This window comes from Chionomys nivalis, chromosome X (assembly GCF_950005125.1).
Source record: "Chionomys nivalis chromosome X, mChiNiv1.1, whole genome shotgun sequence".
Lineage (NCBI taxonomy): Eukaryota > Metazoa > Chordata > Mammalia > Rodentia > Cricetidae > Chionomys > Chionomys nivalis.
Genome location: NC_080112.1, coordinates 81,286,349 through 81,313,637, shown reverse-complemented (window position 1 = coordinate 81,313,637; position 27,289 = coordinate 81,286,349). Strand labels below are relative to the sequence as shown.

The window sequence follows — 27,289 nt, the reverse complement described above, 5'->3', positions numbered from 1 at the left end:
TTACAATCACATATCCTAATATCACAATTTTTTAAAAATTTTCAACTTGCACAAAAAATAAAATAGAATTTTATTTTTTGAAACCATGCAAACAGAAAACTAGATAAAATTTGAGCTCTTGTTTTCTTTCTTAATTTCTAGTATTTGACAGTGTGACTATTGGCCACTTACGGGTAAATATTGACTTGCTGAAGTGAGTTTCTGGGGACCGCCTTTCTTTGATTTGTGATAAACATTCCTCTTCTGTTCTGACTCCTGATTATGAATGCAACATGGCCAGATATTACATGTTCCTATTGCCATGCCTCTCAACTATGATGGACTTTTTGTTTTTTTTTTTTTTTTTTTGGTTTTTCGAGACAGGGTTTCTCTGTCGTTTTGGAGCCTGTCCTGGAACTAGCTCTTGTAGACCAGGCTAGTCTCAAACTCACAGAGATCTGCCTGCCTCTGCCTCCCGAGTACTGGGATTAAAGGCGTGCGCCACCAAACTATTCACAAAATAAAGCATTCCTCTTTTCAGTTGCTTCTAGTCATATATTTGGTTTTAGCAATGAGAAAAACAACTAATAAAGAAATTTGATACTGAGGAATGGGGATGTTGCTATGCTAAACTTGATCATGTGGTTTGTAGGCCTTTGGATGGGTTTGTTTGATGAATGTGGAAGAACTTGGAGTTGCATGATAGAGATGCCCTACAGTGCTATAAACAGAATTTCATGGGGGCATTCTGCTGGGAGTTCAGAATACCAGGAGAAACATAGATAACAGAGGTGCAGCTCATGAGAAGGAATAAGGACTCTCTCAGGAACTGTGAGAGAGGACATTCATGTTACAATTTAGTCAAGTATCTGACTCCATTCTGCCTGTACCCTGTGGATTAATTTGTTTGGCGGAGGAAATTTCAAGATTGGATAGTATTCAGGGTATGGCATGACTACCATTTGTTCAGGTCTACTGTGAGAAAAGGCAATACAATAAGCAAGGTACAAAAATGAGAAGTGTATATGTGAAGTTCAGTGAATAAAGGTATATGAACAAGTTTAAAGTTTCTGAAAAGGCAGGAGTGAAATGAATTTTAATTGCTACACTGATTAGCACAATAAAGATAAAACTAGCTAGAATTTGCTGGTGCAATTTAATCCCAGCAGCACTCAAGAACCAAATACAGGTAGATGGATCTCTGTGAGTTCTAAGCCAACTTGGTCTACAGTGTGAGTTCCAGATCAGCCAGAGCTACAGAATAAAACCCCATTTCACTACATACATAATGGGGTGGGGGCGTGAGACATAGAAGGTGGGTCGTGCTCTGTACTGAAATAAGAAAGAGGGTAAGATCTCACCTCTTGAAGCTGCTAACTTATAAAATTAAAGGAGTGAGCATGAATTGAGAATACTACTGAAGGAGTATTTTACTCAAAAATAACTGCTTAGGGAAGTATTGTTTTGTTTTCAGGGTCCAACAATACAACCTAGCACAAGGGGCAGACTACAGCTTGAGCAGACAGGAGAATCTGGCAGCATCTTCTATAGGTACCTGTTTTGCAGACATAAAATACATGAATGAGTGAGTCATCAAGGCTTTTACTAAGGATATGGAAAGCCATGATGCCAGGAGGTGTGTGATATGCTCATATTCCCTGCAAGGAGGACACTGGGTGAAGTGGTAAATGTTAAGCCTAAGTTCCAACAGACCCCATGATGCTGAAGATACCAGGATCATGGGATATATGGCAAAGAAAGCTGCAAGTATGCTGAAAGAGACATGCAGGAGTAGAGCTGGTTTTACCTAGGTGACAGAGATGGATAGACATGGCTACTGGAATGCATTTGAGCACAGATGCTTTTTCTTTTCTTCACTCTTTCTTTGCTATATCTCCATTCTTCCCTTTTGGAATAGGGGTGTTTAATTAATGCCTTTATAAGATGAAATATGTAACTTATTTTTGTAACTTTACAAGAGATCACAGTTAAGAGACTTCCTTAAGTCTCAGAAGATTCTTTGGGATTTTAAACAGTGTTGTAGCTGTTAAAAGCACAGTTAAAGTCCCTACAGGGACTTCTAAAGTTGGAAAAAATGTGTTTTGTATTATAAGATGGCATTAGCTCATAGAGATTAGAGGCAGAAGGCTGTGATTTGAATGTGAGATGTCTAACATACTCGAACTAATGTATTTGAACATTTGCTATCCAACTGGTGGTGCAGTTTTAGAAAATTTTAGAACTTTTAGGAGGTAGAGATCTCTTGAAACAACTTACTTATGAGGGATACACGTTAAGGTTTGATAGTCCAGATCCACTTCTGTCTGCTCTCTGCTTCTTGACTATAAATTGACTGTAAATACAACATAACCAGCCATTTTCATTTCTGTCACCACACTTACTCTGCTGTGATGGATTATAACCCTTCATATATAATAAGTCAAAATAAATATCTCCTCCCATAAGTTGTTTCTTGCCAGGTATTTTGTCACAGAAAAATAATACACTATTGTATTAGACAGTGTACAGAATATTTTCATTACTGTGTTTAATTACACAGCAGTGCTTAGGATTAGATTTAATGTTTAGGAAAATAAATTTTGTGTTTTATAGTTTGGCATATGACAAAATTAAAATATTCCATATTTCATTTGATTTAGATTTTTATTGGTATTTAAATACCTTTACAAATCTATCATCTCTCCGTTGCCCATTTAAAAGCATAATTATAAATAAGGTGCTAAAATTTACATTTTACAAAGAATTTTTTAAAATGTAAACATTAAAATATGTTGAAGAAAAATACTAGTATATGAGGATGCATGAAAAAAGAAAAATGTCTAGTATAAATTCATTTTTCTATGTAGTTTCCTTTTTTCTGGCTCAGAAAAAATCTGACATTTATCAAACATATCTCAATAACATTTTCTACATCCAAATAAATCATCTCAAATCTTTATGAAAACAGTAAAAGATTAAGAATATGTTTTCCTGCAGTTATATTTAGGAAGCAGTCTCCTGTTCCAATGTGTTCAAGTGTACTTCCCACTTTTTCTTTTATGAGGTTTAGTGTGGTTGGCATTATGTTGATGTCTTTGATCCATTTGGACTTGAATTTTGTGCATGGCAATAGATATGGATTTATTTTTATTCTTCTATATGTTGATATCCAGTTATGCCAGCACCATTTGCTGAATATGCTTTCTTTTTTCCATTTTATATATTTTGCTTCGTTTTCAAAAATCAGGTGTTAATTGGTGTGCAAATTGATATCTGGGTCTTTGATAAGGTTCCTTTGATCCTCCTGTCTGTTTTTATGCCAATACCAGATTGTTTTCAGTACTGTAGCTCTACAGTAAAGTTTAAAGTCAGGGATTGTGATGCCTCCAGAAATTCCTTTATTATACAGGATTATTTTGGCTATCCTGTTTTTTTTTTTTTTTTTTTTTTCCCAAATGATGGTCAATAAGACAAAATGGCATAAGACAGAATGGGAAAATATTTTCACAAACCCCACATCAGAAAAAGGACTAATCTCCAAAATATACAAAGAACTCAAGAAACTTGACATCAAAAGAACAAATAATCCAATAAAAAATGGGATACAGACCTAAACAGAGAGATCTAAACAGATAAATCTAAAATGACTTAAAGACACTTAAGGAAATGCTCAACACCCTTACCCATCAGAGAAATGCAAATCAAAATAACTCCGAGATTCCACTTTATACCTGTCAGAATGGCCAATATCAAAAGTGCTGATGACAGCTTATGCTGGAAAAGATGTGAGGTAATGCACTCACACTGCTGGTGGGAGTATAAACTTATATAGTTGCTTTGGAAATCTGTATAGCAATTTTTCAGAAGATTAGAAATCAATATACTTCAAGACCCAGCAATACCACTTTTGGGTATATATCCAAAGGATATATACCACAAGGACATGTACTCAAGTATGTTCATAGCAGCATTATTTGTAAGAGCCAGAACCTGGAAAGAACCTAGATACCCCTCAACTGAAGAATGGATAAGGAAAATGTACTACAAAAGTATGTTTTCCTGCTTGAACTTTGCAAATCTGTTAGAAAGTAAAAATTTTAAATTTTACTATACTTAACTACTAAAATTAATATATTAAATTATCAAATGTCATTATGGTAGAAATATGTTTATTATACTGAGGGTTAATCCATAGGCGTACAAATTCTAATGGAATTAGGATTTTTCCATAAATACTAACATTTTAATGAAAAATTTTCTTCTGTTGCCAAGTAGGTTCAAATAGATACCATCAGACTGTAATTCTCCATAGGATCTTTGTATATTTTCTGATAGCATTTTCTTGAACTATCGATTTTTAAAATTTAAACTGTAAATTTTCTTACAGACATCTTAGTGTTCTTTAATAATCTGATTTTATTGTATAATATTGTTAAATGTAAACAAAAACTGAAAATAATTGTAAAACGTGTGTTGGGTTTACAAAGTGGAATTCTCAAAAGTTCTGAGTTATACTGAATATATACTTTATCTTTAAAAAATTGCATTAAAATATGATTTTGCCTACTTTTGGGACCCTTTTCTTTTCTTTCTTTCTTTCTTTCTTTCTTTTTTTTTTTTTTTTTTTTTTTTTTTTTTTTATCACACGGATTCTGTGTTGAATGGCTTTTACAGGAAAGTTGCTTCGGAATTTGGCACGAACCATGCCACTGTTTCCATGGGCCCGAGTTACTTTCCCCCAGATCACTCTGGTTTTGTTTGGTTTGCCTCTAGGTGTCACTGTGTTGTTCTTTGCTTTATACACATAAGCGCATCTCTTGCCCAAGTAGAATTCAGTTTCATCTCGGGCATAAAAGCCTTCAATTTTAAGGAGAGCTGTGTGTTCTCTCTGGTTCCGGAGACTTCGCTTATAGCCAGCAAAAGTGGCCTTGCACCACAGTCTTCCAGACATACTGTCCTTTAGAAGTCCTGTTCCTAGCAGGCCCCAGAAACCGGACCCCAAAGCACAGCAGCACGAACTGCCTTCACCTCCACTGGACCCTTTTCTTTTTACTAGGTTGCCATATCCAAGCCTTGATATGAGGGCTTGTGCCTAGTCATATTGTAACTTGTTATGCCATGTTTGCTTGATATCCCTGGGAGGCCTGCCCATTTCTGAAGGGGAGCAAAGAGGGGTGGATCTGGGAGAGAGCAGAGGTGGAGGGTTGGGAGAAAAGAAGGGAGGGGAAACTGCAGTTGGAATGTAATGTGTGAGAGAAGAATAAACAATTAAATGTAAAAAATGTTTTGGAGGATAATGGTTCCTCCTGTATAGAGAACAGGTTTTTGCCTAATTAGGCTAATAGAAAGTATACCACTGGATCAAAGTTTGGGCAAGTCTGACAGCACCCCTAAAAATTCTAGTGGCTTCTCAACTGCAACACAAAAACAGGATGTGCAGTACTCACCTGGTCTACTCTCCTGGATTTGGGGATGGTGAGGTGCTGTGAAACAATGGTTTTGTAACCTGTAAAGATTTGTCACTTGTGTTGGTTTAATAAAACCCTGATGGGCCAGTAGCCAGGCAAAAAGTATAGGTGGGGCGACCAGACAGGAAGTAGAGGCAGGGTGACAAGAATAGGAGAATTATGGGAAGAGGAAAGGCTCAGTCTGCAGTTGTTACCCAGATGCAGAGGAAATAAGATGAGAATGCCACACTGATAAAAGGTACCAAGCCATAGGTTAACACAGGTAAGAATTATGGGTTAATTTAAGATGTAAGAGTTAATAAGAAGTCCAAGCTAATAGGTCAACCAGTTAATAGTTAATGTATACCTCTGTGTGTTTCTTTGGGACTGAACAGCTGCTGAACCCAGCGGGACAGAAACATCTGTCAAAATAATGGTGCCAATGTGGATAACTATATCCACATAAAACCTGAGAGAGCTTGGGAAGTAATTCTAGACACAAAAGAACAGAAACCTATGTCAACAGTGAGAGGAACTGACATTAGAGAATCTCATGCTACCTGTTGGGTCATGACTAATGAAGATCTTTATCACTCATCCAGGAGCACCCATCACTCTGCTCATCTCTACCAAAACTGTACATACTCATTTTCAGGTATCTATCCACTGGCTAGAGATATCAATCTCAAACTGAAAAAGTAACTCCACATGCGCCATCTAGATTCAGTAGTGCTGGAAGGTGTTGTGCCGTAGGTTGCTAAGGGAGAAAAGACATTAATGACTTTACCTTTAATGGACACTGGAGGCTACAATCTGTCAGGCAAGACATATCCACTGATGCAACAGTAGCATGGTGGTTGTAGCAGTAACCAATCACTTTCTGACTGTCCCACAAGAGATATTCTCATAAACCTTGTCAAAAACCTATGACTGGGGAGGTCATAGGCCCTAAGGAGGAATAAACTATTGTTGTACTAAATGGTCAGGTTGTCAAACTGTCTTTTAAATATTTGTTTATACTCATATACTTGTGCTACTCTCAACTTTTGCCAGAGAACTTTCTTTTTTTTGTGTGTGTGTATTGGTTTATGTAAAGATTCATAATAAAAATTATGAGAATATATGAGAATATATCAATATTCTCCCCCCCAAACCCTCAAGGAATCTCTCAGAAAAAGGGGTGGAATATAAAAATTTGGTAATGGGAATTACAGTCCCCTATGCCCTTCTTCCACCACCCACCACCTCTTCTATATGTCATTGTCTCTCCCCTTTCCACTTTGGCCTGCTTGAAAGACATGTGATATGTGCTCAAAGGAATGAGCAAAGTTTCATTCCATAGAAAATAAACAAAAGACAACCAATTAACTGAACCACCAGCGTTGCTTTTATTACTACAGCCATGGGATTACATGTTGAAATCACATAGCAAATTTCTCAGTCCACTCTCTAGCCAGTCTATCATACTTTGTCTTGTCCATGCAGTAGACTTTCGCGATTTCAGGAACCAATGGATCATCTAGGTTCGGATGACACAAGAGGGCACATACAGACAGGAGAACTTGAGAAATTGTCAGTGCGGGTGACCACTCAGATCCCAGCATGTCAAGACAGATGCTTCCTTTTCTGTTGATATTCGGATGGTAAATTCGTGTGGTGAATGCAATCTTGGGTGGTTTGAATGGGTAATCCCATGGGAAATGAATGACCAGGAAAAAGACCCCTCCTTGATAGGGGCTGTCTTCAGGCCCCATTATAGTTGCCTGCCAGTGAAATAGATCTTCTCCGACAAGGCCTGCAGAGCAGTGGGCTGGAGGGTCATGAACCAGGTCCAAGAGCTCTTTTTGGATACGCTTAAGAGCCATGGTCTCCACAATGTGATGGGCAGTCTTTTATACTGGGCTTGACAAGTAGTAGATGGCTTTGGTGATACTAGGCCCCAAACAGCTGTGGAGGTCCAGGGTGGGCATATGGTTGAGGCCAGAGCTGGGTTACAATGAGAGCTCGATTGGATTCAGGAAGGTTAATAGAGTGGAGAGATAGCTAAGGTCTTGGGACATCAGCTTTTCACCTGTACCCGAAGAGCTGCACAATTCCTGCTTCTTGGGGTCTTGGTTTGATGTTCTGTACTGAGCTAGAGAATGCTCCATCGTTGTGGGGGAGGCTGTGGTGCCTGGAGGCCGCACAACTGCTGGGAATCACTGCTGCCCGGAGACACCAGAGTTCCTGCTCCGGGCAGCCTGCTAATAGCTCTGACCCCAGTTGTTCCCCTCCAGTGCCTGAGCAACTTACAAGGGTCCATTATGAGGTCACAAGAACATAATGGTGTGGATGATACCTGGTGCAGTGTGTGTACCATAGAGGTGAGGGGAACATGGGTGGGCAATGAATACACTAAAACAGTGGAAAATGGCAGAAAGCACTCCTTTCTGTAGGCCTCATTCAGTGCTTATTTTTTGACCTGATAAACAAGGACACAATGCATCCCTTCACCCAGTTACTAGAATAAATAAGATCAATTCAATGAATTCTTTCTCCATTATAATGACTTTATCATAATCTTTCTCCATACTATATGTTTAAATTACACAGTCCCTTACCTCCACATGTATTCCTAAGGACATTATCTAATTTAAATAATTTAGCAAGTTTAATATTTATATATCTTGGTAGTTATTGTCCTGAAGGTTTCAAAATCAAGTTTGTAACGAACCATCTTAATTTTCTAAGACTGTCCCACAGAACAGGATGATGAAAGTATAAAGAAAGAAGAAAAATAGCTAAACCCTGTTTTCACACTACATTTATGGGTGTTAGTTGTTCTTATAGAAATAATTTTGTGTTTTGGAATAATTTTTCCAATAACGAAAATATCTGCACAACAAAATATTTCCTTGAGGGTTTCCAATATAGCTATTGATTATATGAGTAAAAACGTAAGTCCAAATAATTACCACAAAATATGTTGTTGTGTTAAGTGTATCAATTCATTTTGATGAACTGAGTGCAGCAATTTAATAAAATAATTTGTAATTTTTGTTAAGTTATAGTACACATATTGGGTCACAGTTCCACTTATACTGGATATTCTTTAGTTATGAAAATCTTGATGTTTTGCAAAACTATTCATCTAACATCTACCTATCCAGTCAATTTAGGAGAGCACAACTTTGACAATATATACAAAGGATAGGATATGGATGTCACAATAGGTCTTCTACTATTAAGATAAAAATATCTAAATCATTGAAAGGACTTTTCCAAATTTCTTGTTATATGGTCTGTGAACACAATTTCTATGTTTCTGAATGAACTGTTCATATTATTGTCATACATATTACATTTTAAAGGAGCATATACAACATTGTAAATTTTGGAAGTTAGCTTCCAGAGTTTTCTTTTTTTCTGATGAGGACAAGACTGAAAATTTTATCGAAAGATTGGAAGACATCAGCAATTCTAATCTTTTTTATTGTGCAGGATACTAAGAGCCTCAATTTTATCTGAGTTTTCCAAAGGAGAAAATGTGGTCATGTTTAAAGAATCATAGCTTTCTTTAATTTCTGTTTGGGTTGAAGTCCTGTGTTAACTCACTGTATATGTGGTTAAGTAAAGTATATGAGGGGCATTTGAATATAAGGGAACAATTGTATTTATAGTGGTTGTTAGTTAAAAATAATTACATGAGCTTTAAAACCTTAAAGATTCTAATTAAAAATTATCTATAAATATAACAGAAGAGATTAAAAAATTAAAGAAAGTTAAATGGACTTCTAAAATAGCCACAGAGGAGAACATAGCCTTATGTTGGTAGGTCTCCACATGCAACATACAGCAATTTCCTGCTACTGTCTCCTTCCTTCCAGTCTGCCTGTCTCATGCCTAATCTGTTACTGTCTATTTCATTTGGTATTCCACATTGTATGAAGAGTATTTATAACACACTCTGATCTTCCTTTACCCATCATGTTTCATTTTCAAAATTAGTGTCTTAACAGGGACATAATGTTAAGGTCCTAGAGAAGTCCCAAAAAAGACTACCATCCACATATGCAATTAGCAAGAGCATTTTTATTATTCCAATATACTGGGGTGTCATCACACACAGAAACAAGATGGTGAAAGGTAAGGAGATGAGGGCTTCTTTTAAATCTTTCTAAGGAAGTTAGGTCATTTTAACTACAATTGGCTTAAACAAGTGGTAATCATGTATGTTAGTATGTTCTAACTGGCTAGGGTTAGTTAGGGGGCTTGTCAGCGCTATAGGTCTCTATTTTGGGCAGTACGGGACAAGTCCCAGATTTTGACCTTATTTGGTCATTAACTTGAGATACTATAGGGTTGGCCTGAGTCCAGTATGTGTAGTGTCCCTGGTAACCAACCTATCAAGGTTGTTGAAGGCAAATTTTCCTTTGTTCTTTGCTTTTACTGGGACTGTTTGCCTGAAGGCTAGAAGTAGGCCTAGTGAGGCCTAGTCTGGCCCTCTCATTCCCCTCCTTGAGTGTTGTATCATCTCAAATCCTGGAGATGATCATCAGGTACAGGCTGGTATTGTTTTAAAACCATTAGTTGTACTGTGGAGATTCGTTCCTTAATGAATCTTAAAAGTGTATTAAGAATGTGGGGGCCACTTGTCAAAATAAGCGATAACAAAATTACAGGTATGGCTATTGCAGATAGAAGCGTAGTGAGTAAGGGGGACCAATTAAATAATGATTCAAACCAGTTTTGACTCTGTTATCTGGCCAATTTATGCTCCTGTATCCTTTTCTTAACCAGTGACTGTAGGGATATAGCCCCACCCATTGGGGGCGTGTTCGCCTCGGGCTAATGTTTACGGATAAATCTGCCGGGTGTGATCCCAGCAGCCCCTTTTCTTTTGCTCCGCTTTTCCTGTTCTCCGCGGGAACCTGTGGTCCTGTAAGTCTATTTCCTTATTAAAGCTGTATATATCTATATAATCTGTCTACATTCATTCACGCTGCCACAAGTGACAAAGGTTCATTAGTAACTCCAGAGTAGTTAGTATAAAAACGGCATTGTTCTCCCAGGGCTGAACAGGGTTCTCCTTGGTGGAGAAACAATACATCTAAACCATGGCGGGTTTGTAGGGCAACCTCAGAGAAGAAAGGAAAACTTCTAAGTGGGCAATGAATTTTCCCAGTTCTGAGAGGTCATTTGTCAATGCCCCCCCTTTAGAGCATTATAGTTTTTATCTTGTAATATGAGGGCTGGAGTCTCTAGTCTTGCTGATCCAGCTACCCCCAGTCATAGTACAGTTGAGACTAGAACAGCGACTATTCCTACAGCCCATATATATCTGGACCAAAGGGGAGGAAGACAGCTGCCTCTATATTTCTTCACTGGTATAGTAGAGAACCCGAGGTGTGAGTTGAACAAAGAAACAGAATTCCCCCGTTTGGTGCAGTATCTAAGAGTGAACACAGGTGAAACCTGATGAACTGGCCTACCAGGCATCATCAGTGGATACCAGATAACCTGAGTTTTCATCAGGGATGACTAGGATCTCATTACAAAGGTGTATGTGGGTTCTAGGAATTTGTTTTCTTTGACCAACAATGAATGTGCCCATGACAAGTGCTACCTCCAAGGTGACACCTAGGGTGTGTTCTTAAGCCCACTTGCAAGAGGACTCCATTGGAGCCTGATATAGTCAGCCAATATAGCCATGCCCTCATAATAAGGGGGCTGTGTGTCCAAATAAGGCCAGCAGTCAGCTGTCCATCTTGGCTGAGAGATGTTTAGTACCATATACATGGCTTTCAGGAAGTCCCAGGGGCTTGATACAGTCAGGGGAGTGAACACAGGGATGTTCGATCACCAAAGAGGTGTCTGAGGGTCCATTTTCCCAAGAATTTGTGGCCTCTGATGGGGAACCCTTGCCTGGGGTGCCAGCGGCAGGATGGGATTGGGCCCCATCCAGACTCTGTTTGATTTGGACACTGTGCTGTGTGTTAAATGGCCATCATGGATCAGCACCTGTTTTGACTGCAGCTTTAGGCTCCAGGTGTTTCCCCCTTCCCATTCCAGAGTATCTTTTCCTTTTTGAGTGAACTGTATCAGAATTGGATTACAGGTCATGAAAAGGCAAGGCACTCTCTCCTAAGATTCTGGTGACCATGATAAGGTCATCTTTCATGGGCAAGTTCCATGGAACAGTCCCAGGGGACTCAGTCCTGCCATGCAGAGTAATTATCATATAAACCACCATACTTATCAGCTTGGGTTTGGGACTGCACATTCCCAGGGTAAACATAAAATGGATATCTACTCAGGCACGTATGGTCATCCTCTTGACTATATCCACAGATCCTTTAAATCTATCTTTAATACTATAATACAGAATGATACCCTTTAATCATAAATCAATCACTACTAGACTTGATGCTTAAAAGTTTTCAGTAACTTTCCATCATTTTCAGGGTAAATTCTGAACTGCAGTGCTGCCTCATTTAAGTCCTCTCCCAGGAGAACTGATCTTCTTTCCATAGCTCCATTGCATCATATATTAGACTGCCTTGCTAATTTTTTTAAAAAAATATTCATCCTCTTAACCTATTTCATAGATTTTTGACGAGAGCAATACCCTCACTATATACTAGGCACTCAACATTTCTTGGATGATGCATTCATTTGTTAAAAATTAAGTAATATAATTTATACAAAGACTAATTCTAGCCTTTGAGATGATTAGATAGAAATTAGAGAAAGAATAGAATTCTAACTAGTTTACTTCACTTTCAACTCAGAAACATTTCAGGTCCACTAAAATAGCATACCACAATAAAAATAAAAAACTAATAGAGTGGGTGTACACGGTTTATTTTCTGATAATCCTTCAACAATTGTTCAAAGCCTCTTTAGCATTCATCTGACACAATTCCTCTCTGAGCTTATAGTTATAAGGGCATATTTCTTGCTTCACATAGTCACTATACTACTTTCATTGTGCATAATGAACTATCAAAATTTTAGGAACAAAAAAATCATGCAAGTATTCTTTAAATGTGGTATTCTATTAAAACACATATTCAGTGTCATAAAGAGAGCCTTATTTCATTACCTATGGCATATTATGTCAAGGTAAAGCTGGGTTTCACAGGACCATACTCATCAGACTTGTTTTACAAGCCTTTTTGTAGCCATATAATTTTATTTCTTTGGGACAAATGCATGAGCTGGAATGGCTAGATCATGCATGTGTAGAAATATGTCTAACTTCTGCTTTCTAAAATAATTTGCAGGGTTTCCATTTCTAGCAGCAATGTGTGGATGGATATTCCAGTCACTCTGTAGTTAATAGCACTCTGTATTATCAGTGTTTTTTTTTATTTTGACAGTTTTTAGTAAGTGATACAATGACTGAAAAATATTGGAAATTCGTTTTTGTGATCATTTATTCTCTGAATGTCTTTGACAATCAAGTATCAGGTCAAATCTTTTGCTTATTTGTATTTTTCTATTTATTCATTGAAGTTTGAGAATTCTTTGTATATTTTGGATATAAGCATATTCAAACACATCATTTGTAAACACCTTTTCTTCTGTCACCTGTGTTTTAATTTTCTTAATTATTAGCACTCAAAAATGAGATATTTTTATGTCAATGGTTCAATTTGTCAGTATATTTGTGGATGTGAGTCTATTATCTTACTTATAAAATATCTGTTCTTCCCACTATCACAAAAATTACCTTCTTCTTTTTCTTCCTCTTCCTCTCCTTTTTTGGTGTGCATGTGTGTATGCATGCATGCGTGTGCATGTGTAGGGTCTCATGTATCTCAAGCTGTCCTCAAACTTGGTCTGTAAAGCATGACCCTGACTTCTGATCTTCCTGCCTCTGCACCCAAGTGCTGGTATTACAGGCAACAGCCACCATACCTGGTTTATATAGTTCTGGGAATCAAACTGGCTGCTTTATGTATAGTAAGCACGCACTCAACCAACTCAGCTATATCCACAGGTTTAATAGCACACTGCCTTTACTTATTAGTTTTATATAAAGTTTTGAAATCAGGTTGTGATAGATATCAAACTTTATACTGTAAAAATATGTTTGGCTATTACAAATATTTTGCAAGTCCATATTATTTTTAGACTCAGTTTGCCAATTGCTACTTTAAAGGAAATATTTTTTTCTTGAATTTCAATGACAACTATAAATGACTTTAGAAGCAATACTGTCTTAATACTAAGGTAATGGTATGTTTTTTTCTCTAAGTGTACATTAAAATTCTTAAGCAATATTTCTCATTTTCTGATATATACTTTTTACACATATGTTCATGGTAATCTTTAAAGAGTTAAAATATTTTAAAAATTATTATATTTTAATTACTTTGAGTGTGTATATGCATCTGAGCATAAGTGTCAAAGCATATATGGAGGTCTGAGAACAACTGTCAGGAGTTGGTTCTGTCTCTCCAACATGTGGGTCTAGAGGATCAAACTCAGTTCATCAGGCTTGTCAGTAAGCACCCTTATCTACTAAGTGTTCTTTCTGGGCTATTTAAGCATTTAATATATTTGGATACTATTTTAAATAGCATTTTAGAATTTTAATTTATGATTGTGAGATTGAAAAAGAAATAAAAATGATTTCTGTTCATTAATTTTAAAACTTGCAACCTTGTTCAGTTTTCTTTTTTTTACTGTATGAAATTTTATTTTTATTTTTAAATTTTAATTTATTTTTTTAATAATGATCTTTTCTCATTTTACATATCATCCCAGTTCCCACTCCCTCCCCTCCTGATGCTCTCCCACTTCCCCACCCCATTCCCATCCACTCCTCAGAGAGGGTAAGGTTTCCCATGGGGAGTCAACAAAGTCTGACACATCACTTTGAGGCAGAATCGAGCCCCTCCCCACTATACCTAGGCTGAGCAAGGTATCCCTCCAAAAAGAATGGTCTCCAAAAAGCCAGCTCAAGCACTACGGATAAATCCTGGTCCAACTGCCTGTGACCCCACAGACTGCACAAGCAACATAACTGTCCCCCCACATTCAGAGGGCCTAGTTTGGTCCGATGTAGGTTTACCCACTGTCAGTTCAGAGTCACTGAGCTTCCACTAGCTCAGGTAAGCTATTTCTGTAGGTATCCCCATCATGATCTTGATGCCTTTGTTCATATTATTGCTCAGTTCTGTTATTACACACAGCTTTCAAAATCATTTAGATCAATTTCATATAAAGATAACCAGATCATCTGTAAATAAAAATTTTGCCACATATTCACCTTTTTTGTTTGACAGCACAGAATAAAATATAAAGTATAATATTGAATATGTAATAAGAGTAGATATCACAGTTTTCTTCCTGACTTTAGAGTGAAAAAGTTATTCCAAGATTAATTATGGTGTTAAATGTATTTTATTTATGACTTTTTAAAAAATAAAATCAAGAAAATTCCTTTCCATTCCGTGTGTGTTGTGAGTCATTATCAGTAATTGATATTGTCATATGCTATATTGGTGTCTATTGAACTATTAATATTGTTTAAAAATTGTTTACTTGGCAAATTATATGGGGTATTTTAAAGCTACTGTAGTAAAAAACATCACAACAAAATATATCATTTTAACCATTTTCCTACAAAGTTCATTAGTGATAAATACTGTTAAATAGCAATCAGAAGTTTCAAATCATACAGAATTGAAATGCATCTCCACCAAACATCTCCCATTTACTGTGTTTCCATGGCTCAATTTATATTTGTGAATTTATGAATTACAGTATTAGGACTTTTATGACTGGGGTTTTGAGCTGCCCTATGTGGATACTGGTCACAGAACTCATTAACATCAGTTTTAATAATGATCCTGTCCTTTCTTCTAGATTTAGGATTAACTTGTTTCAATGTTCTTACAAGGGTTAATTTCGGTTGTTAGTTTGTGATTGTACTTTGTACTACTTCTTTTTTGTGTATGTGATTGTGTGGTTTAGTTTTCCTTCTATCTATCAACCTAGCACAAATGAGAGACACTGGGAAAAATGGAATCTTAATTCAGAAAGAACTTCAATAGGATTAATCTGTAGGCATATCTGTAGGACATAACCTTGATAAATGAGCAATATAAGAGGTCCCACCCAGGCAGATGTTTCTGGAGTATAAATAAAAGCAGGCTGAGCTGACTTCTTTGGTTTATTGGTTGTTTAATAGTACTTAATGTTGAATTTGACTATACTTACTGGAGAATAAGAGAAAAAGAGTTCTCAGTATATGAAACTTATAATATGTGATCAAAAATGTTTGCCAGTCTTTTATACATGTGTACTCTGGAGAAATTTTCTATATAAAATTCTAGCCCTGTCTTTTTTCTTGTCTAATAAGTCTCTTAATTTCCTTAGGTATAATAGTGATACATATTATAAAAGGAATAAGTGTTTATTAACTCATAACAAAATTACATACTGCAGTCTATTTTTTTGCTGTATTAGGGATTTATATGTTCAATAACATTTAAGAACAATGAGACCCCAGACTTATGTAGTTGTAATACAGGTATGTTTACTAGAATCATCTGTAATATTTTGCTTGATAAAATGATATATTTTTATGTACTTCATCAGATAATAAACACCATTTGGAGTTTTCAGTTTATAATTCCATTTCTGGCTTTTGAAATACTGCTTTTGAATATTAAATGAACTTACTACTGTTCCTTAAACATTTTGTCTCAGATTCTATGCTTATTCTCTATTGAGATGAAAACAGTAAGTTAACATTCAATTAGTTTATGGATGGTGAAGTTTAAAACAAAATTGACTTCAAATTTTAACAAATTTAGTAAAATTTCAACAAATTCTGTTGTTCCTTTGATTGAAAAGACATTTACATATTTTTATAGTAAAATCAATGTGTTCAGAGTCTTTTTTGATATCAAATGAATTAAGCATTCTGAATTATTTGCAAAGATCGCTGTTTTTTTCCCTTTATAAGGAAAGATACTTCTAAATCTTTTAAAAATACAGCTGAGCAGTCAGGACCACAAGGGGTGCATCACCCATTGAGATGGTGTGACTGATCTAATGGGAGCTCACTAAAGCCAGCTGGACTGGGACTGAAAGAGCATGTGATCAAAAAACAGGACTCTCTGAATGTGGCTGACAAGGGGGCCTGACTGAGAAGCCAATGATAATGGCACTGGGATTTGATTCTACTGCATGCACTGGCTTTTTGGGAGCCTAGTCTGTTTGGATGCTCACCTTCCTAGACCTGGATGGAGGGAGGAGGGCCTTGGACTTCCCACAAGGCAGGGTACCCTCTCTTCTCTTAGGACTGGAGTGGGAGGGGGAAGGGGAAGTGAAGGGAGTGGGAGGAAAATGGGAGAAAGGGAGGAGGTGGAAATTTTTGATAAATAAATAAAAAATAAAAATACACCTGAGTCTTATTTTGTAGCAAACGGAATGGTCCATTTTTGATGTGGTATTCCTCTCTGTATGCTGTGATTACAATTAATGAATAAAGAAACTGCTTTGGACCTATAGCAGGGCAGAACTTAGCTAGGCAGGCTAAACTGAATGCTGGGAGGAAGAAGGCTGAGTCAAAGAGAAGCCATGTAGCCCCACTGGAGACAGACACCAGAACTTTACCCGGTAAGCCATAGCCTCATGGTGATACACAGATTAATAGAAATGGGTTAAATTAATATGTAAGAGCTAGACAATAAGAATCTAGAGTTAATGGGCCAAGCAGTGATTTAATTAATAAAGTTTCTGTGTGGTTATTTTGGGAGTCTGGGTGGCCAGGAAACAAAGAAGTGGCCTCTCATATAACACATTTTAGATAACTTTCCATGATTATTTAATGTGTGTTTCTGTTTATTTTTTATGTATTTGCATTTGTTTGCATGTGCATGCATTCATGCCTGTGTGGGCATGCACAAACAATGGCACATGTACTATAGCATGCATGTGGTCTTTAGAGGAAAACGTGCACATGTGGGAGTCAGCACGCTCTTTTCACCACATAGATCCCCAGTGGTGTAGTTCAGATCATCAACCTTGACAACAAGTGTCTTCACTTTGCCCTTATGCTTTTAAAGCAATATTTTTATTTCAATTCTATTTTTTTCTGATACAAAGTTGGATATCTGTGATTTCAATTAGTTTCCATTTCCAAGGGAAACTTTTTCATCTTTACATTTTCTACCCATGAATATCATTCTAAGTTCACTGACATAATATGATTCAAATATGTTATCTTTAAAAATAAATTCAGGAAAGCTGTCCTTTGACTATAGAATTTATTCCATTTAAATGTAACTACTGATGTTGAAGTAATTAATATTGGCATTTGTTAGTTTTTCACCATGTATTGTGGGATTTATCCCTCTCTTCCTGCTTTCCTTTGAATTCCATTCACTTTGTTATTGTGACATTGAGTGACATTTCTTTCTTCCTTTTGTATATGTTCTATAGATGTTTTTCTTCTGTTTATCATTATAATTGTATAACATATATTAAAGTTAAAACCTTATATTTTCAACTAATAATGATTTCCATTACATTAGAAAACTCTAGTAACGGATCTTCACCTCTGCATTTTTGCTACTACAACAAATATATATATTCATTTTATATACTATCAATAATGATTATCAATTTTTAAAATAATTATTTTTGCACAAGGATATCATTTTGTAGCTGAGGCTGCCCTTGAGCTCCTACTGCCTCAGCAGTAGTGTTGGGATTATAGGTTTGTGCTAACACATCCGTCAAAATATTTTTGCAAGTAGTGATAATGAGAAATAACCCCATTACTCATCTGTCATGTGGCATCATGGGTGAGGGAGAGAAGTCTCCCCTCCATCAAGCAGGTGAGAGAGCTGGCCCTGGGGTCATAAGAGCTGGAGAGCTGTCACTGCCCCTTATCAGTTGCAGCACTTAGGAGAGTGGCCCCTACATCTCAGCTAGGAAACACAGTAGAGATGACCCCAAAGGTGTGGGTATGAGAGAACCAACCGAAGGACTTGAAAGCAGAACTGGCCCTGCCCCTTGGTCATCACTGCAAGGGGTGAACTAGCCAGGGCAATGCAAAAGAGCTGACCCTGGTAGTGAGGACAAGAGTTGGGCTGACCAATCCTGCAAATATCCTACAGCTTGCCAGGCCCAGAACCAACGCTATAAGTTGGCTCACCACAACATCCACCCCATCTGCAATTTGCTGGAGCATGTGAAGGGACAAGTCTTGCAGACCCACAGCTTCAGGATCTTGACGACACAGGACAACAACAGGATAACCAAGAAGAGTTCCAGTGAGGGTCTAGCATCGATAATATAGCAGAAACTAGAAATTAGAAACTTCAAACCAGACCAATGGCTGTTTGCAATTATCTCGCACAAGTAGTGATATATGGATAAAGGGTTTACTACATGACTCACTGTGTCACACTACAGCTTCTGTGATGAGATTGATTTTTTTTTCTCTTAAGTTTTATTTTATTTTGGCGGAAAGTTACAAAGGCAGAGGGCAGATACAAAGGGACAGGGAAATGAATGGGATTGAGATGCATGATTTGAAAGTCACAAAGAATGAATAAAAGAAACAAAATATTTGCTTTTTAAATTATATATAAAATTAGAAGTTAGTTGGCAGACAAAATTACATTAATTAGGTTACTCTTTTTGTCTATGTGCCTACTATTATCCAAAATATGATTTAATATTAATGTAAAATCAAATTTACATGAGACACTTTTTATGTTAGATATTACATCATTACTTAGATCAGAGAAACTATATTAATTTAGATAACATTTTAGTTGTGATCTCTTGAACTCAGTGTATTTTTGATAAGTAGTTACTTCTGTTTTCAAAGTATGTCATCTCTTTCACTAAGAAAAAGGAAAAGAGGAGGGTTGAAGGGGGAGGGAAGAGGCAGGGAAGGGAGCAGAGAAAAATGTAGAGCTCAATAAATATCAATAAAAAAAGAAAAAGTAAAAGAAAACTTGTGACATAAATCACTGTTTTTCAATATTTCCTATCCAGGTACTATCCAGTCCCTACTCTTCTTTGATTCAGATATAAGATGAGATAGGATAAGTTAAGGGTAGTACAGTCGTGCATGGCTCCAATGTTTAAATTTTCACTTTCCATGTGTATGCTTGAAATCAACTATGTTTCAATATAGAAAAATAATTATCTTAATTGAAACAATCATATGCTTTCCTTCTTTCAATTCTTAAATATAATCACAATCTATGATTTTTGTGAGAAAATAATGATAAATAATGGTAATTACAATAATAATAAACTGACTATAGCTACTTCGTTCTCACTAAATGACACTTATTAAAATTTTACATCATATAAAATTCCTGAAAAAAATGTTATGAAGATTTCTGGGTTCTTGTTGCACATTATGACATAGTAATTTAAATACTTTAAATTTAACCATCAAAGATTTATCACAGAATACTTTTTGCATTTCTTTGACCAGAAAAAAGTAATTGTTATGGAGAGAATGCCATGGAATACATTCACTTAGGCTGCTCTTCAACATTAAAAGGTAAGGAAAATGAGTCACATGTTAATTGTCAGGGTTAAAACACTTTTGCTTTGAAACAGTTGAATTGTTTTGATGTTATTTATTGCAGCCAAATGTCTTAGGCTTGCTTCTGTTAGTCATTTTGTATTTAATGACACATTTTAATTCTTTTGTGTGTCATTTAACAAATATCTAATGGATTTAACTCTTTTGGAGCACCACATCTTCTTCATGAAGACAAGAGGGCAACAGGCATGATTATACTTAACCACCACCTTTATTCCCCATTTTCTCTCAAATGCCAATCTTCTTTTACTTTCTGTCTTGACAGCATAAAATGCATTTTTCGTTTCAGTATTTTTTGGTGCCTTACCAGAAGGCTTCTAGCTATACTAATTAGAATGCTTGCTTTTTTCCTGAGAAAAATCACATAGTCTCTCTGATAATTGTCAGAACTTTATTTTCTTCCTATAACAAGTTATTAGTTAAGTGCTGTCAAGAAGGAGGTTGTTTTTTCTCCAGACAATAAGAATGTTGGGCTTGGGTCTTTGAGGCATAAATTATATACAGTAGCAATGTACTAGTATTAAATTCAACATAATTAAAATTGAGAGTGGAATATAATAAACTCACTAAGGGAAGAACAACTCTTCCTTCTGGCATGTTGAATACAAATGTAAGCAATATTCTCCATGAAATTAAGGGTGATTTGATTTAGTTTTAATTAATCATGAATATAAGAGTTTACTATAGAGAAAGGTTCATTGTTAATGTGAGTCAACTCACTTTAAATTTGTAGAATGTAGTTTGAAATATCAAAAAAGCTTTTTTAAGTTGCAATTAATGTATGGCAGAGCATATACTATTCTCATGGAGTATTTTTTGTTACAAAGGAAAAACTTCATCCATCTACTTCTATAGATATGGTGTTTTATATATAAAGAGATTGAAGATGATATACTTGAAAGAATAATAAACTTTCAACTAAATTGTGGCACAGAGCTATAGTCAGTTTATGGACAGCAGAATAATGAAGATAAAAAATGATTTATCAGTTGTATTGTGCATTCTTTCAAAATTCTTGCAAGTTAATGTAAAACTAATCAAATAACACATATTTCTTCATTATACAAAACAATGTCAGCCTGGAAGATACAGCTGAACTTTCACTTCAATAAAGGCAGTTAGTGCCAACCATTTTCCAAAGATTTTCAACAGCACAAAACAATAATACACAGACTATCTTATTTGCTCTGTAACCCAGTAAGAACACTGTGATTATTGGTGAATACTGAATGACTATATTGTATAAGGAATCTAAAACTATTTTGGCTTTTAGTTTTATATTGAGAAAATACAGTAAGATAGAATTAGACAGTTTTGATTAAAATCCTTTAGTCTTTAAATTTAGGCACATTTTAAGATAATTTTAAGATGCAGGAAATGAGCACTTATGCTTATATCTACAGGTATTTACATATAACTTCTGGGGCCAACATCAAAAATACAGATAAATTGTAGTCATAAAAAGACCTAAGATAGAAAGAAGCATAACATTTTTTCCTCCTTAGGGCCACACTACTGTTTCTGCTACAGATTCTCAGGAGTATATACAATAATTGTGTTTAGAATCACTGTGATTATGAATGTAGTTCTAAAATTTACATTTTCAGGTTATATTCAGCAATTTAATGTTTAAATGTTTAAGGCTCCCTTCTCACTCTTATCAGTCTATTGTCTCCATTTAGGCCAGCATTTCTCAGAGCCCTGGAATCATGAATCCTTAGGATCACCCAGAGCCTTGTTAAATGAGTGATTGTATGAATCAGATATGGGCCCCAGAAACCTGTATTTTAGTAAGAGCCACAGTTTATCTTTACCTTGAGTATCACTTTCCATATTGTTCTCATCTATGCCTATGATTTCAAATATCATATCAATATAGATGATTTACAAATTATATCTCTAGTTGAATCTTTTACTCTGAACTCTGCTCAAAGGAGCTGTCTACTTTAAACACCACAGGATATATGAAGGTACCCTGAACTCTACATGATCCCAGACAAAACTTACACTCTTGTTTCATAAACACAATACTCCTCTATTATCCACCATCTTACTGAAAATCATGATGAGATTCATCTTGGTTTATACACCAGAAAACGAGTAGCCATCCTTGACAATTTCTACACCTTCACTTCCCATAGAAAATTGAGTTTCTTTTTACTCTTAAAGGTGTCTTGAATATATCTACTAGTTTTCAATCTCACTATTACCATTATAGTCCAAGTAAGTCTTTTCACTTACCTTTTTCATAAACCCCTTTACTCTTTTTTTTTTCAAATTTCTTCTCTATAGGATCCTACCTATTTCTGAAAAGCTTCTAACTGCTTTCCTCTCCTCTTGAAACAAAGTTATTTCCTTGATGATTCATAAACACTTCAAAGTATGAATGTACCTTCTCTATAAGTCTTATTCTGTCTCATATTTACATTTAATCCCACATGCTGGAACCCTTATTTCTAATACACTAAATCACATTAGGATGAAAGTGAAATTGTTTATTTATTTATTTTATTGGTTTTTTGAGACAGGATTCCTCTGTAGTTTTGGAGCTGTGTATACCAGGCTGGCCTTGAACTCATAGAGATCCTCCTGCCTCTGCCTCCCAAGTGCTAGAATGAAAGGTGTGCACCACCACCACCCAGCACATTAGGATGAAAATGAAATAATTCTTATTTATAAAATGCCATTATTTTCTAGAATTGAAGGACATACCTTTAACAAAATTGTTCCTCAGTATACATTAAGTGAATGAATGAATGTGAACTACTTACTAATTCATCTCATCCGAGCATGTGCCAGCAAAGTAGAAATCCTTGATTCTTGCATGGGTGGCTTGGAAAGCACTATGGGAAAAGGACAGAAAGCAGAGAATTCATTTTTCTTTCTAACAGATATTAGGACATTTAATACTGTAACCATCTTAAAGGATTGAAACAACCATCTTGTAAGATCTCTAACACATATCCAACTGAAATGAAGCCTTAAGGAATTAAATAACTTGCCAAAGGTAATATGTTAGTAGTAGAAACTTAAGGAAAATGCTGACTTTTTATCAGATACTCAGAGGATATTCTGATTCTTAAAAACTGGGGAGGAGAGACTTGTAGGTGGGGAGGGAGGGGATGTAGTCAGGATGTATTGTATGAGAAAAGACTAAAGTAAAAGAAGGATTTGGAGCACTATTGTTTTTAAACAAACTGGTGAACTAGGGTGGATTTAAATAACTGTGTTATTAAAAAGACTCTACACTTCTTCAGAGTAATGAAGTGTCTCTAAAATAGTTCTTCTAAGTTTCATTAATTTTCTATTGATATTGAAATAGATACACATGGCTCTCTTCTTTCCCCTTATCTATGTCTTTTAAGAAATAATTTATATTTATTCACCTACTATTTGTCTATCATATATCTAACTATTTACCTACCTTCCTTTTATCTAGTTGTCTGGAATGAAAGACAGCACTTAAAGACTAGTGTCAATTTGGCATAATATAAACAATGACTTAATAGAAAAAATAGAATTTTGCTGAGGATCTTACTTTGTTTAACTTACTCATTATAATTATATCATTAGCAATTATACATGAATATAATTCCAATTCCTCCCTTTTCTTTCATGTTGTTTTCATGAATTTAAATGTTATTAGAATTAGCAGAAATTTTCTATGTACCTCTCATTCATTAATTCATGTATTTTATCATTTAAATTTCCGTGCATAAAATATGTACTTCTAATTGGGAAATGATGCAAATAAAGAGAAAAATGAAGATTTTTATTGTTTTGTTAAGACAGAATTACAAGAGCATCACTTTGAATGTAATTAATGTAATATAGGGCACTCTGTAATATTATAAGATAGTTATAACACTGAGTTTCTTTTGATCAAAACCAAAATCTTGCATGGTTCCTATCACAGTATATTCTAGTAAATGTAATATAATTTGACCATATACCTAGTAACAGAAACTTTTTATTGCTTTCTTGTAGAGTTTATAAGTTACTTTGCAAGGCTGAAAGTTTTCTGATATCCACTACCATACAAAAATGTTTTTCTTTCTACAACTACCCTGATTCTGCAATTTCACCCTACTCTAACAATAAAGGATCATCCTAATACTGTTTCATTTATTAAAATATTACTTGAAAATGATATGAATTTATATTTAGTTCAGTCATTTGACATTCAAGATATGTGTGAAACGGTATTCTGATGAACTGGTAGAAAGCATCTAATCTTACTCATCTGTAAAATTTGGCCTTGATCAAGAAAACCTCTTTCGGAAGTTTTTAAAACAATAAGTATACATGTACACTCAAATCTTTAAATCCAAATTCCTTTAAGTTTTATTAAACATTTTAGTAGCATGATAATGAATCAAGAGTTCGAACTTGGACCTGGGGTTGTAGCTCAGCAGTAGAGTAGTTTCATAGTACATCCAAAGCCACTGGTTCTACGCCCTGCTTCACAAAAAAAAATTGTTAAAGCCTTGTTAAATCTAGCAGACTGCTAGTCGCTAAATGAAAAACTTGGCCAAATACATTTAAACTCTCAGTCATCTCACCTGTAGAAGGAGGCCAATACTCTCCTGGAGATGTATTATATTATATAACATAGGAAAATTGCTCAACACACAGCACCTGGTGGAGAGTGTGTACTGAAAAGACAGGAATCAGGGGATTCATAGGATCAGACTTTATCAACAAAATTTCCAGGCTTGCAACAGCAACATTGTCCAGATGTTCCAAACACCTTTTCATAGTACCTGAGAGTTGAGACTGGATTAAAAATTTGGGTTTCTAAGTTTTATTGTAGCAAAAGCAATAGATGAAGTATGTTCTCTGATACTGCTTTTAATGCATAAAATGTGCAGTGGACATTTAACTTTCTTTTACTAATTCAGACTGTAACTTACTAATTCAATCATGTTGGGTCTATAAATGCATTTCAGTTTATAATTATTTGAGATGCTAATTTCAGTAATTGGCATATATTCAAATTCAGAGATGAAATTCCAATTCAAGATTGGAAATAAACCAAGGAAACATCAAATTTACAACTGTCATTTACCTATGTATATATTTTGTTATCACTGCCTTCTTAATTTTGGAAGCTCTTTTAGTAACCTAGCAACAAGGGTATTACATAGTTGCCTACTTCCTGCTATTTACTTCCTGGGCTAAGTTATACATCTCTGATGTAGGAGGTCGTTCTATATTTGTGTTGTTTTCATTGGTTGAATAAAGTAACTGCCTTGACCTTTTGATAGGGCAGCAGCTTAGGTAGGTAGAGTAGACAGAACTGAATGCTGGGAAGAAGGGCAGGCAGAGAGCTGCCATGTAGCCAGTCACCAGGTCAGACATGCTGAATCTTTCCCGGTAAGCCACAACCTCATGGTGACATACAGATTATTAGAAATGGGTTGCATCAAGATGTGAGAGTTATACAATAAGAGGCTAGAGATAATGGGTCAGGCAGTAATTTAATTAATACAGTTTTCTGTGTGGTTATTTCAGGGGTTAAGCTAGCTGGGCGGCGGGATGCAGCCTGCTCCTCTACAACACATCTCAATGACTGCTACTATTTTTTCAATCAGGTGTTTAGTTATAGCTTATGCTTCTCTGATGAATATATTAGAATATCTTAGCTTGTTTCTTCTATGAAAGGAGAAAGAGATTTTGAAATAACCTCTCTTCCAGCCTTTTAAAAAGAGCTTACTGGAGGGTTTTGTTAATATAATTTTGTTCTTAACTTTCTGGATAAGCAAAAACAGTGTTTTAGGATTCCATAAATCAGTTTATGCGAAATTACTTTAAAATTATTTACTTACAGTTCTTCATAATTAGTGATGGTTTATAGAACATATTTTTATAAGTTCTTACTTTGTCCAAGTCAAAGCAGAGGGAAGGTGGTTAATCATTTCCAGAAAGATCACTTTCAATAATTTGGCAAAGAATGCACCTGTCAGACTGCTGGTGGCAATATGCACCAGTCATTGATTTAGCCTCTTTCTTTTCTTTTTCTTTCTTTCTTTTTTTTTCAAGACAGGATTTCTCTGTAGCTTTCGAGCCTGTCCTGGAATCTAGCCTCTTTCTAGTACCTTTGAAGAGTAGCACTTCTGTTGTGGACTAATTCCAGAAAAGATAAAAAATACAAGATATATATATATATATATATATATATATATATATATATATATATACACACACACACACACACAGAGAGAGAGAGAGAGAGAGAGAGAGAGAGAGAAAGAGAAATAAACAATGTCATTCTAAAAATACTCCTCTAGTTTGTGTTTGTATACAAACCTATTGTAAGTGTAAATTCACAAACATCATTCTCAAGAACTGGCTCTTCACATGAACATATGCTGATGATATCAGGCATGTTCAGAGCATTATGACTGTAGACCATATGATCATAGTCTGTCATAATTTACCTAGTTCTTGAAATCTTAAAGAACAAAACTAAAATGCATTTGCTGCATCAAGAACAGATGACCTTTACAAAACAATTTTCTCCCTGTGTATCCTGTGTGATTAGGTCAAACATTTGATGAACAATTTTCTTGGTACAAAGTGTTCAAATTTGCTACTATTAAGCATAAAACATCCAGCGACTCACATAAGGACATATCATTTTTGTTATTCAAACATTTTTAAAAAATCAAATGTAGCAAATGCTCTTTGCATAACAATGCTAGAAGATTTATGTTTCAGTGTTCCTTTACCCCGAGTTTTAATGCACTTTAGTTTAGTGTTTTGCTTCTCATAAATATAAATATGATGTGGCTGACAAAAAGTTTATGAAGCTACTGAATGGAGTTTTTTCCATGATATTTATTGAACTCTATATTTATCTCTGCTTCCCTCCCTGCCCCTCTTCCCCTTCAATCCTCCTCCAAGGTCCCCATGCTCCCAATTTACTCAGGAGATCTTGTCTTTTTATACTTTCTTCTTCCCATGTAGATTATATCTATGTAAGTCTCTCTTAGTGTCCGTATTGTTGTCTAAGTTCTCTGGGATTGTGGTTTGTAGGCTGGCTTTCTTTGCTTTATGGTTAAAAACCATCTATGAGTGAGTACATGTGAATAGACCCATATCTATCACCATGCACAAAACTCAAGTCCAAATGGATCAAAGACCTCAACATAAAGTCAGCCACACTGAACCTTATAGAAGAGAAATTGGTGAGTATACTTGAACACATTGGTACAAGGAACCTCTTCCTAAATATAACCCTATCAGCACAGACACTGAGAGAAACTATTAATAAATGGGACCT

The 27,289-nt window shown here is 35.6% G+C and overlaps 3 protein-coding genes across 4 annotated transcripts in view; all 3 read right to left on the bottom strand.

Annotated features, from left to right (window-relative positions):
- LOC130867349 (uncharacterized) overlaps positions 1–27,289 on the bottom strand; it is a 425,312-nt gene that overhangs the window by 29,185 nt on the left and 368,838 nt on the right. Inside the window, exon 22 of the mRNA XM_057759223.1 lies at positions 22,776–22,847. Coding sequence (XP_057615206.1) covers positions 22,776–22,847 — 72 coding nt within the window. The remainder of the gene's footprint in view (positions 1–22,775; positions 22,848–27,289) is intronic.
- Positions 1,487–4,992, bottom strand: LOC130867440 (60S ribosomal protein L35a-like). Its single transcript, XM_057759469.1, has 2 exons — positions 4,625–4,992; positions 1,487–1,534 (listed from the first exon to the last, which is right to left on the bottom strand). The coding sequence occupies exons 1-2, from the start codon at positions 4,928–4,930 to the stop codon at positions 1,487–1,489; spliced, it is 354 nt and encodes a 117-aa protein (XP_057615452.1). The 5' UTR covers positions 4,931–4,992.
- LOC130867350 (ubiquitin-conjugating enzyme E2 D4-like) lies at positions 6,848–7,291 on the bottom strand. Of its 2 annotated transcripts, XM_057759225.1 has the most exons (2): positions 7,148–7,291; positions 6,848–7,093 (listed from the first exon to the last, which is right to left on the bottom strand). In XM_057759225.1, the coding sequence occupies exons 1-2, from the start codon at positions 7,289–7,291 to the stop codon at positions 6,848–6,850; spliced, it is 390 nt and encodes a 129-aa protein (XP_057615208.1). The 2 variants fall into 2 exon arrangements, with proteins under 2 accessions (XP_057615208.1, XP_057615207.1); XM_057759224.1 differs by having other exon boundaries at positions 6,848–7,291.